The 12,183-nt window shown below is 41.3% G+C and overlaps 1 protein-coding gene across 18 annotated transcripts in view; it reads left to right on the top strand.

Moving 5' to 3' along the window:
• ENOX1 (ecto-NOX disulfide-thiol exchanger 1) overlaps positions 1–12,183 on the top strand; it is a 772,227-nt gene that overhangs the window by 693,173 nt on the left and 66,871 nt on the right. For all 18 annotated transcript variants that reach the window (XM_060194781.1, XM_060194780.1, XM_060194779.1 and 15 more), the window contains 2 exons: positions 122–229; positions 4,274–4,330. In XM_060194781.1, coding sequence (XP_060050764.1) covers positions 122–229; positions 4,274–4,330 — 165 coding nt within the window. The remainder of the gene's footprint in view (positions 1–121; positions 230–4,273; positions 4,331–12,183) is intronic.

The following is a 12,183-nucleotide window of genomic DNA, read 5'->3' as shown; positions in this document are numbered from 1 at the left end:
GGCACATGGAACCAATGTGAAGATGTGGCAATCCCTCCCTGTTTGTGAATGGCCATTCTGACCACTTGACAATAACCTGGGCTTCCATCCTAAAGATCCCAAACATTCTTTCTTTTCACAGCAATTGCTGACCATCCAGGAAGAGCTGAACAGCAAAAAGTCAGAATTGGAGCAAGCAAAGGAAGAGCAGTCACACACACAGGCACTGCTAAAGGTCCTCCAGGAACAAGTAAGTGACAAATAGCTCTGCCTTGTCCACCAGCCCACATGCCAGAGTGCACCTGCAGAACAGCCACTTTGTCCCTGTGTACAGCCTCCTTGCACTGTGCTCTGTGAAGTGCATGCCTTGTCCCGGGCATCTCTGTGCTCAATCTTGTTTCTCTCCAGGTCTCCCAGCCATGTGTGAGGGTCTCTTCCAGAAGGCAAGAGGGCTTTGACCAAGTCAGAAAACAGTGGCCATGCAGATATAGTTCAAAGTCAGCAGCCTGTTTGCCCTTCTGTGTGGTGGTGGGGCAGGGATTAGCATAGCCTGTGGTGCTTCTGCAAATGTCTGACTGGCAAGGCCTGATTCACAGCATTGTTACAGATTTATCTGGCCTGTGCATCAGGCCACTTATCTAACTGTGGCAAGCAGCATGCCTTTTATACGAAGTTTGTAAATCTAGCCGCTCATCCTGGGTTTCTTTGATGCTGAGTGTGGCCTGACATTGACAAGTGGATGTAGAGTATTATCTTACAGCGGGCTAAGATGGATCTCTTGGCAGAGCAGGGAAATCTTAGCTTGCTATCTAGGAGGGGGGCACAGGGAGAGCTCTTGAAATGCTCTTACTCCTAATCCTCACTTGCTCACACCATCAATGGGATGAGTGGTGACTGAGAGGAAGAAACCAGAGTAACCTCAGTCCTTTGATGGCAGCCATCACATTCATGTGGTTGTAAATTTTACACTCACAGTGGTTTATAAGAAGGTCATCTGTGCAATAGGAATTAGTTCAAAAGTAATGTTCTTAAAAATAAGAAGTGGACTGGCAAAAAATAGGTCACTTGGCTAGTATGCTGCTTTGCCATGTAAACAACTCAGGTTCAAGCCTGCCCCCTCCCTACCACCCTGTATTAAAGGAAGCTATATACTCTTTTATTCTCTTCTCTCTCTTTCTATCTCTCTCTCTCTCTCTCTCTCTCTCTCTCTCTTTCTCTCTCTCTCTCTCTCGCTCTCTTTCTCTCTCTGTCATCCTAGAGCAGTGAAGTCCTTGGTGGCAAAAAACAAACAAACATGGAAATGCTGGATCCTAGTCAGTGACTTTATTTACTTTTGATCATCATTGAGACTTCACCACTCTGAGCCAGTTTCAGATAGAGACAGGGAGCCAGGCAGGAGCACATATGGTTGAGCGCATACCTTGCTCCCCACCTGCAGAGGGTACGTTTCATGGGTGTCTTCCTCTCCCCCCTCCGTATTTCTCCCATTCCTTTCAATTTCACTCTGCCTTATTAAATAAAATAGAAGAAAACATTAAAAAAAAAATAGCTGCTGGGAGCAGTAGATTCATAGTGCTAGCACTGAGCCCCAGGAATAACTCTGGTGGGAGAGAGAGAGAAGAAAAGAAGAGAGAGACTAGCAGGAAGCTCCCTCCTGGGCATTGGGGCCAGGCTCAAACCTGAGCCCTATGTATGACAAAAAGGGCACACTATACAGGAGAGCCATCATGCTGGCCAGATCTTTATTATTTAATAGTTGATGGGAGAAAGAAATATACTTCCCCTAAATGCATTAAAGTGATTGGTGAGAGAAAGGTGAAAATGTTGAATAGTTTAAGTTCTACATCTTTGAAGGAAAATGCTTAATAAAATTAATCCTATTTGAATGATTACTATAGTCTTTAACTTGGATCAAAGATTATAGTGTTTGGGATAAGTTAGATTGAACTGAAATGTTGTTTACTAAATTTACAGTGGCTTATTGTCTAAAGACCTGAAGTCACAGTCCTGGTCTCCTTTGTACTATTGAGACCCCCGGCAAGTGAAGCTGAATCAACTCTTGCTCCTGATCCAGCAGCCATAGTTCTGATGTTTGGTGTTTCCCTCTTGAAAATCTCTCTCACTCACACTTTCTTCACCCTTTCCCTTCCCTCCTCCTCCTCGATGCACTTGGATGAAGATGATGCTTTGCTCTTCAAATGACTCTGATGTTTATTTTGATTTGAAGTCTAAACCTAGTCATAAAAATAAAGTTGAATTCAGAATTTGCAGAAAGTGTGTGACACTGTCCATTTTTAAGGGTCCAGCACATACACACATGTTGGTGAAGCATTCCTTATCTCTCCATTACTTCAAGTAAATATATTGACAGTCTTAGAGGTGGCACTGGGGAGAAAGCATGGGATTTTGTATGCTGAGTTTGAGCTTATGAGTTCAGTTCCTGGCATCATATGTGCCAATGATGCTCTGGTTCCCTCTCTGTATTCTCTGACAAGGCAAGGGAATGGATAATACTGATGGACAGAAGGACTTGAGCACAAGATTTTTATGCCTTAGGCCCCAGAGGCCCCAAGGTTAAGACCCAGAACCACCTCATTTCTGTGAGGAGCAGTGGTCTGGGTCCTTTCTTTTCTTCCTCCCCTCTCTTTTATGTTCTCTCATAAATTAAAAAAAAACCTTTAAAAATGGAAGAGAACAGGAGGTATGGTTGTGCTAATAAAGCTGGAACAGATTTTAACAATATTGTCATTTCTTCCACTGCCAAATCACAAAAACTAACCCCACTCTGACATCCAGACCCACTAGCTGCAGGGCCTGTGGTGGGAAGTGTAGAGAGGAGCAGGCTGTAAGAAGAATGTTCTAAGATAGGTATTTGGAGGGCTTTTAAGTCTCTTTGCACCCTCCAACAATAGATAGCACTCCTGTCAAGGTGGCACATTTTTTTCTTCCTATGCACTGTCTTCTGTGTAGAACATCAACAGTGTAGCCCTAAAGGATAGGGGCAGAATTTTATTTTCTGCTTGAAAATAAAATTTATACCTCTGCTTGAAAACCTGCTTCTAAGGCCCACTCTTTCCTTGTCATTATTCCTGTAGCACAGCGCCTTAGTTAGCATGAAGTGTGTGGCTTTCTTGCTGAGAGACTTGAGACTACAGCTACAGCTTTGACAGGCATGTGACCCAGGTTCGAGTTTGAGCCTCACAGCACTGGAGGAAGCTTGGGAGCTGTGGTGGCTTCCTGCCTCACTCTCTGTCTCACTCTCTTGAAACAATGTAGGCTCAGAGAAGTAAACCTCTTGTAAATGCAAAAAACAAAAAATCAAAAAACCAAAACACTAAAGCTTTCACTATATTTAAAAAAAAAGAATCTGTGCTTTAGACAGATATATTTAAAAATCTTAAGAATTTATTTTCTACTATGAATGCTTTAAGTATTAAAAAAAAAAAAATCCAGAAATTTCTGCATCCTAAGCATAAGCCAGGAAGAAATACTGGCAAGTGGCTGTGAGGCCTACTCTCCTTTTGCCCTTGATCTCTGTTTCCTGATGTCTGCTATGAGCTGACTTGGATAAAATGCCAATTAAAGGTTTCCAGAAACCTCCTGGTAAATGATTATTCCTAAGCCTTCTGTGAGAGAGGGGAGAGGGAGGAGTGCTTTCACATGTTCACTCTTAAAAGTTTCATTTGAAAAGTAGTTTTTCTCCTAACACCTCAGTGACCAAGGGAAAAGGCTACCCAATAACTCCTTTGTAAAATAGAAGCCTGTTGTTTGTTTCAGGCTTCCAGAAACAGTGGTGTCCGTGAAAGCATGTTCACAAGAAGGTCATATACAGTCACACTGCAGCATGTTCACACAACTAAAAATACATCATTCACGAATAATCGTTAGTATAACATCATTTAACCAGTGGAAACTTGCAAACACTACAGAGTTGGATTAAATAGCAGTACAATGAGGAAATGGAATCATTTATTATTCTTAAGAACTCATTTTACACATTTTATGCCTGTGGAACTGCTTTCTAATCTTATTATTTAAAAATAATGGCCAAGACCCATTTATTTTTTGCCAGTGCTCATAAAGCACTGGTCTCACAGGAGTTTCACAAAGACTGATTAGAATTATGTGTTCCATCTGGTGTGTTCGTGTGTGTGTGTGTGTGTGTGTGTGTGTGTATGTGTGTGTGTGTTTTCTTGAAAGTATTTTGAAGTGTAACCTCAAATAAGTCTTAACAGGATGGCACGTATTTAACAAGTATGCACACATATTCACTTGAATTTGTTTATTTTTGCAGTTAAAAGGCACCAAGGATCTGGTAGAGACCAATGGCCACAGCCATGAGGACACCAATGTAAGTGCCAGCTACCTGGCCTTTGCTCTTCTTGCTTGATGTTGGTTTCTCAAATGCAGGTGACACTTTCTTTGTAACCCAAGGGAAATCCGAAGCCCTCCTCCCCCGTAGTGGCTTATTAAGATCATTGTGTATGATTTGGCAATCTTAGCTTGGGTTACCAAAGATCAATGGAGAGACTCCTGAGCTAACTTTCAGTATAGAGTTACTAACTTTAGTGGGTTTGTTTGAGGCATTTATGTTTTCAAAACAGTAAATTAACAATGCGTTGGGAGGGTAAAGGAAGTAGGGCCCCAAAGCGTAGTAAGTTGTATGCTGCATGTGTAGCTATGGTTTGCCTGCCAGGGATGATGGCAATAAAGCAGTGGTGTGCTGAGGAAGTTGAAGAGCAAACCCCACTCCCATAAATACCCTTTAATGTGTCCCTCTTGTGTTTCTGACCTAGAACAGTAGCAGATGCAGAGTTTCACCATATGTGCAAGGTCCTGCTAAGCAACTTAAACCACGCCCCCGTTGCCCTGTGAATATCCAGCTGCTGAATGCTAGAAAAGTACTCTTTGCTATGGATGTTTGTTTTAAACTCATAAGGAGTATTATACCACATTTATCATCATCCCTCTTTATTTTTGTACTTTTTAAAATCTCTCTGCTGTCTCTATTTGGTTATCCTCATTACCAAAAATGCTTACTAAGCACTTCTCCCCTGCCATGGAAACAGACATGGTAAAGAATGCCTGGTTATGCCAGAGCAAGGAGAAATGTTATACTTTATATTCACTCACTCTAATTCAGTGCAGCAGGACCTGATATTAGAGCACCCCAGAATGCCTCTTCATCATTGCTGTCTCTATCAGATATGTAACGTACGGCGTTTATTAGAATTCTGCTAAGAATATAAGAAATAGCTAACTTGAGGAATTAAGGAATAAAACAATGACATATAGGATGAGATGAGTATGCCAGAGCTGACAGGAGGCTGATTTGGTTTGAAATTCAGACTTTGCTGCATATAAATTGTGTCAGCTTGATAATTAGGTTAATTCTTCCGAGCTTCATCTTCCTCGTTTGTGAAATTGCTATTGAAGCATAGCTCAAAAAATTGGCAGGCTCCTGTATTGACCTAAAGCAAGTAAACACCTTAAGGTGCTGTTCCTATGTGTGTGTGTGTGTGTGTGTGTGTGTGTGTGTGTGTGTGTGTGTGTGTGTTTGTGTGTACTGAATAATCAAGAAGTGCAGGCTGGATCTAGAAAATTTGGGTTGGCACTGAAGAATGGGTCAGATTGAAAAAGTAGACTGTAGAGGAGAAAGTCATTCATATAGCACTCATAAGCAATATGGTGGTCAAATAGAGTCTGTCTTCCCTTTACAACCCCATCCTTTCCCTAAACCCTTTTCCAGGGTCCTGTCAAACTCAGTATCACTGTCCTTTCTGATGTATGCCATTCACACAGGAGTGAAGTATCTCATTGTTGTCTTTATTTGTGTTGACCTGCTAGTCAGTGCCTTTGAACATTTTTTTGTGTTTGTTGGCCCTTTGGACCTCTTCTTTGGTGAATATTCTGTCCATATCCTCCTCTGCCAGTTTTGGATGATTTGCTGTTATTGCTGCTGCTTCTGAGTTTTAGAAGCTCTTTTCGTACTTTGATTATTAACCTTTTGTCTGATATGTGGCATAAAAAAAATATATTTTCCGGGAGTCGGGCTGTAGTACAGCGGGCTAAGTGCAGGTGGCGCAAAGCACAAAGACCGGCATAAGGATCCCGGTTCGAACCCCGGCTCCCCACCTGCAGGGGAGTTGCTTCACAGGCGGTGAAGCAGGTCTGCAGGTGTCTATCTTTCTCTCCTCCTCTCTGTCTTCCCCTCCCTCTCTCCATTTCTCTCTGTCCTATCCAACAACAACAACAACAATAATAACTACAACAATAAAACAAGGGCAACAAAAGGGAAAAAATAAATAAAATAAATATAAAAAAAGTTAAAAAAAAATCTTTTCCACTCCATAAGTAGTCTATTTAAGTCGTGGTTTCTTTTGCTGCGCAGAAGTATTTCAATTTCATGTAGTCTCACTGATTCATTTTTTTTTTCTTGTAATAGTCATTTTAACAATGTTAAATTTTCCAATTCATGAGCATGAAATACCTTTCTACTTCATATCTTCTATTTTACTTCATTGGTGAATTATAATTTCTTTTTTTATAACTTGTTTTTGATGCAACCCTGGTCTACAACTACAAATATTTAGTAGTACAATTTCTCACCACCTCAAAATGTGTTGCCCCACCACTACCAAAAGCCAAGTGAATTGTAGTTTTCATTTTTATTTAATAAGTCAGAGAGAATTTGAAAGATAGATGGGGGAAAGAGAGAGGGATAAAGACACCTTACAAACCTGCTTTGTTGTATATTAACTTAAAAATAGATAAGGGGTTTGGGGCTGCTTGTGGCACATATAGAAGAATTCACAGCGGGAGCTGGTTCTTCTTCTTCTTCTAGCGTTTGCCCTTCTTCCGTAGCCAGTCAATCAATACACAGTTTATTAGGGTGAAACAGGTAAAAGGCAAAATAAGCACTTATCAAGGGTTAAGCGTACGCTGTCTGAATATGGTTATCAAAGTTTAGTCCTATAAGATAAACAATTATCAGCTCTGGTAAGGGTTGCTCATGGCTGTAGAGGGGTCTAAAAGTTTACCGGCTAGCAGAGTCACACATGTTCAGTTCCCAGGAGAAGCAGCCATGGCGGATACCTGACCAGAAAAAGCTTCTGACCAGAAGCAGCAATAGCCAAAGAGCGTCATGTGCTCCAAGTCCCTTGCTTTTATACATTACCTTCTCTGAAGCACCTCCTCAGGGTGACGTCATTTGTATGCTAATAGTCCCAAACTCCTGTTGGGATCACAACAATTCCCCATTTCTGATTATAGACATGGACAAGATGTGCAGTCTGTATGAGCATAGGAGAAATAAGCAAATCTTCAGTGATTTTAGGGTTACCCCTGCAAGCTCTGCCTTCACTCCCCAGAGTGCGGGTGCAATAACTGGGTATCAGATAAGGCCCTGTTAGCCTGAAGACCTGTGGTATAGTATCTGTGTCTAACCCAGAGACGGTCCATCACTCAGGGAGGCTCAGAACAGAATCTTACAGTGGCATCCCCAAGTTCAAGTAGCTCCTGGGTGGCAATCATGGCATATCCAGGTTGTTAGACTGTTGCAGTCCATGCCTCAGCTCGTGTTCTTGTGAGGAGTTCGCAGATGAGAGGGGCTTATCTGCTCAGCATGGGTCCAAGCAGGACCTGTGAATGAGAAACTAGAACAAACACACCCTATGCCTCAAGGTAGTAATTTTATTTCAATCACAAAGACTAGACAAATCACGAGGCATCCGCTGGAGAAGAAATAGCTCTGTGGAGAAAAGTAATGCTTAGCAGCTCTCTGATTAAAATTATGCAGTACAAAATTTAATATATATAAAGCTCCTTGTATTCTGTTCATGTCTGAGAAATAGCCCTTTAAGGTTCATATGGCCTTCCACAATTATTCATCTAGTGGGGTAGTAAGGCATGCAAAATGCATGTTTACAGGATCATAGTCAGTCTAATAAGGAATACCTCAGCAGCAAAGGCAGAGAAACCCTGGGTTGCTTTCTGTGCAACAGGTGGCATATAAAGCCTGTAACAGTGTCCACAGAGATAGGAGTACAATGCAACTTAGCAAACTGAGGGATGTGTGAAACATCTATTTTTCAGAATCAGCATTAAAAAGGTATACTGAGATAAACACCCATAAAGGGAGGAGTCACACCAGTCTAGGCATAAAGAAACAATGGCTCATGCTATACCAGAGAAATATCCAGTCATTTAACTAGAGCTTAGTACTCAGGTTCTAACAATGTGCTTGAACTAGAGAGGTTAACTAGAGCACAGTAGCAAAACATCTGTAAAAGCTATGGGGAGATGACACCAAACACTGGTGGATATAGTTTCTATCCTTTCACTTTTGGTTAAACGACTCAGGTGTGTATAACAGCATACCATGATCAACAACGGCTTTAGGATAAACTTGTGTCAGTACATACATATTTAAATATCTCAAAACTTTCCTAGAGTCTAAAAGGTTAAACACAAGTTACACAGTTAAGCAATCTATTAAGATTCATGCCTATAGTGACTATCACTTACCCAATAGTCCTCATAGCTCTGTGGGCTGGAGGGCCAGGACCCCACTTTTTGTAACCTGGCAGAGAATTATCTCCTGCATAAGTTTTGGATGGACAGTGGATTGCCCAGTGAAAGCCTTTTTTATAGCATGGACATTTAGTAGATGGGGGTTTTGAATATCTATCATTTTTATTTAATCTATAGTTAGGCTGCAGGAAATTAGCTTTGCAGTCTCTTTGGATATGACCCTCATTGTTTGTTGCACTTAAAGCAAACCAGCCTAGCCTGTGCTGAGCAGGCGACAAATATGGCATGATTTACTGCCGCCACGACCTGTGCCTTATGGGTTTGCGTCCCAATTGCACTACATGCCTTTATCACTTGAGCAGTATTTAAATTTTGACCCTTAAGTGGTCCAAGGATGCCTTAAAGTCTTGATTTGCATAATCATAAGCCAACTGCTTGATAAAGGTTTCTGCAGCTTCTTTGTTATCAATTTGTCTGTCAATCACCTCCTGTAATCTATCAATAAAATCCATGTAGGATTCTGTAGCATCCTGGAAGATAGCACTGAAGGAACCAGCTGGGGTGCTTGGATCAGGAATTTTATTCCAAGCTTTAACTGCTGCCTGGGCAGCAAGCTGTATGCCCTTTCGTCCAAGGCTCATCTGTTCACTAGGAGAGCCAGCCATGGCGGATACCTGACCAGAAGAAGCTTCTGACCAGAAGCAGCAGCAGCAGCAGCCAAAGAGCATCATGTGCTCCAAGTCCCTTGCTTTTATACATTCCCTTCTCTGAAGCACCTCCTCAGGGTGATGTCATTTGTATACTAATAGTTCCAAACTCCTGCTGGGGTCACTACACTGCTTCACAGCATAAAGCTTCCCCCCCCTTCCCCCATAGGTGGAGAGCAAGGGCTTGAACCCGAGTTCTTGTGCATGGTAATGTATGCACTCAACCAGGTGCACCACTATCTGCCCCTAACCTAATAATTATAACAGCTACATAGTACTCCATTGTGTATATGTACCACAACTTTCTTAGTCATTCATCTTCCATTAGGCATCTGGGTTGCTTCCAAGTTTGAGCTATTACAGTTTGTGCTGCTATGAACATCAGTGTGCATAGGTCTCTTCAGATAGACATTTTGTTTTCCCTGGGTAAATCCCTAGGAGAGGGCATGCCAGGTCATAAGGTAGATCAATTTCTAGAGTTCTAATGAGTTTCCTGACTGTTTTCCATAGGGATTGGAACAGTTTACATACCACCAGCTTGAAAGTTCCTTTCCCCCAACAGCTTCTGCAATAGTTGGTGTTTCTATCTTTTCTAATGTGTGATATTCTTACAGGTGTAAAGTAGCATCTTGTTTTTATTTGCACTTTTCTGGTGATCAGAGAGGCAAAAAGTTTACATATTGTATTGATTAATAATACAGATTAATAATAATTGTACAGTAGACTAGTCCTAGACTACCTGGGAATTCTTATGCAAAATCACAGTTGCACTTTTAAAACAATGTAAAAGTGAAATGAAAAGTTTGTATGAACTTGGAAATTTACAGAAAATAATGTAGAGGTTTAAAAAATGACTTAGTATCTCGTCGGAAGTAATTGCTATTAATATTTCATTCTAGTTCTTCAAATCCATGTGTGTACATATATAAATCCCAAAGGAAAACGCATAAATAAATGAATCAACATTATAGTGTCTTCACTTTTGTACCTTTCTCATATCTTGTTTCATCATAAGTTTTTCTTAGCACAAAAGTGTTCCTCAAAGACATAATTCTTTTTTATTTCCTCTTTTTGTTTGATATACCTTCTTTCCATCCTTTCCCTAGTTTCTTCTACTATATCAAATCTTAAGGTAAACAAACAAAAACTTACATCTCAGAGATCTCTTTGCAATGGCTGTGTAGTATAGATTTGGGATAAATGAGCCGCATGTTTATGTGCCAGACATTTAACTTCCCATTTTTTTCCCACTATTATACAGAATGTTGTAATCAACATGTTCATGTGTCTTGTATTTTGATGCTTGTTTCTTGGCAGTTCTTTATATTAATAACTGTGTTCTTCCATGTAGCAGGGCACTTCAGACTTGAAGAATTGTTTAGCATTCAGGTTGCTAGTGTGGCAAGTGCAATCATGGCTCTCAGGAGACATCCTGAAGGATCTTTAGACATGTCTAGTTTTATAATTTACCAAATCTCTTACTGAGTCTCAAGAGTTATCTAGCCAACCTTACCAATGAGTCCTGGAGCCCATCTCCCCAGCCCCCTGTCCCACTAGGGAAAGATTGAGACAAGCCAACACTCATGTCCAGAAGAGCAGCAATTACAGAAGCCAGACCTCCCACCTTTTGCACCCTATAAAGATCTTTGGTGCACACTTCCAGAGGGATAAAGACTAGGAAAGCCTCCAATGGAGGGGATGGGATGTGGAACTCTAGTGGTAAAATTGTACCCCTCTTATCCTTGTCTTGTCAATCATTATATCAATTTAACAACCATACAGCAAAGGAAACAACTATGCAAATCTTAAGAAAAAAAATTTGTCTAGCTCATCCAATGCTAACCACACTGAGATTGGGTCAGCTACTGTTACCTTTTATTGTTTTCAGATTTTATTGAGCAACACCAGCATCTGCTCAATGCCTTGTCTGATATTCTTGAGGCCCCCAAATGCAAGCACATGCCCAGGTAAAGTGTTTTCCGAAGGCTACTCAAAAACCACTAGAGGGGCCAGCAGGTAACTCCCCCCTTGATCACACACAGTCCCATGTGCAGCCACCTGGTTCAATCCCCGGGAACAGTCTCAGGGGGAACACTCATGAGCAGTGGTGGAGTGCTGTAGCATCTCTCTCTTTTTGTATCTCTCTCTGTGTCTCACCCTCTTATCTAGAGAAAAGAAGGGAAAATGGCCACTGGAAGTGGTGGAGTCATGTTGGCACTGAGCCCCAGCAACCTGGTGACAATAAATAATAAATAGCAGTGGAACTGGAAATTGAGGTCAGCTGCAAAGGGCTTGTTCTCCAGCAGGACTGCATTTGTTGACTTGAAATGGGTTTTTGTTTTTATCCAGACCTGGTTATAATAATGACAGTTAGGCAGTTCAACCTTTTATGGGCATCCAGGTTCAGAACTAGCTTTTACCACAGTTTCTTTAGAGATTTCAGTTTTCAAAATTGAAAATTTCAGTTTTCTTTCCTGAAAGCATAGCAATGGATTTCCTTTTGATTTCTGTGGCCTCTTAGAAAAGCTGGGTAGCCAGCCCATTCACTGCTGATGATTTATGACAGATATAAAAGTATTAAGTTAGGATGGTATGGAAGGAGACTATTAATCATGTCAGCACACAGGACCTGAGTGTCTGAATGCCCAAATTTGAGCCCCAACATTGCTATGTTCCAAAGCTGAGCAGAGTTCTGTGGTGTTTGTCTGCCTCTCATAAAAACCAGCCAATTTTAAATTCTAAGAGGGGCTGAACAGTGGTGCACCCAGTGAAATGCACACATTACAATTCCAAAAGGTTGGGCTTCAAGCCCTTGGCCTCCACCTGCAGGAGGGAGTGTGATGAGTTATGAAACAGTACCACAGGTGTTTCTCTGCCTCTCTCTCTCTCTACCCTCTTCACTCTCAACTTATTTCTGTCCTATCAGATAAAGTAAGAAAAAATTAATATATAATCTAGCCTCATT

Source organism: Erinaceus europaeus, chromosome 7, assembly GCF_950295315.1.
Source record: "Erinaceus europaeus chromosome 7, mEriEur2.1, whole genome shotgun sequence".
In the NCBI taxonomy this organism is placed as follows: domain Eukaryota; kingdom Metazoa; phylum Chordata; class Mammalia; order Eulipotyphla; family Erinaceidae; genus Erinaceus; species Erinaceus europaeus.
The sequence above is the reverse complement of the archived record's forward strand: the minus strand, read 5'-3'. Positions and strand labels throughout refer to the sequence as shown.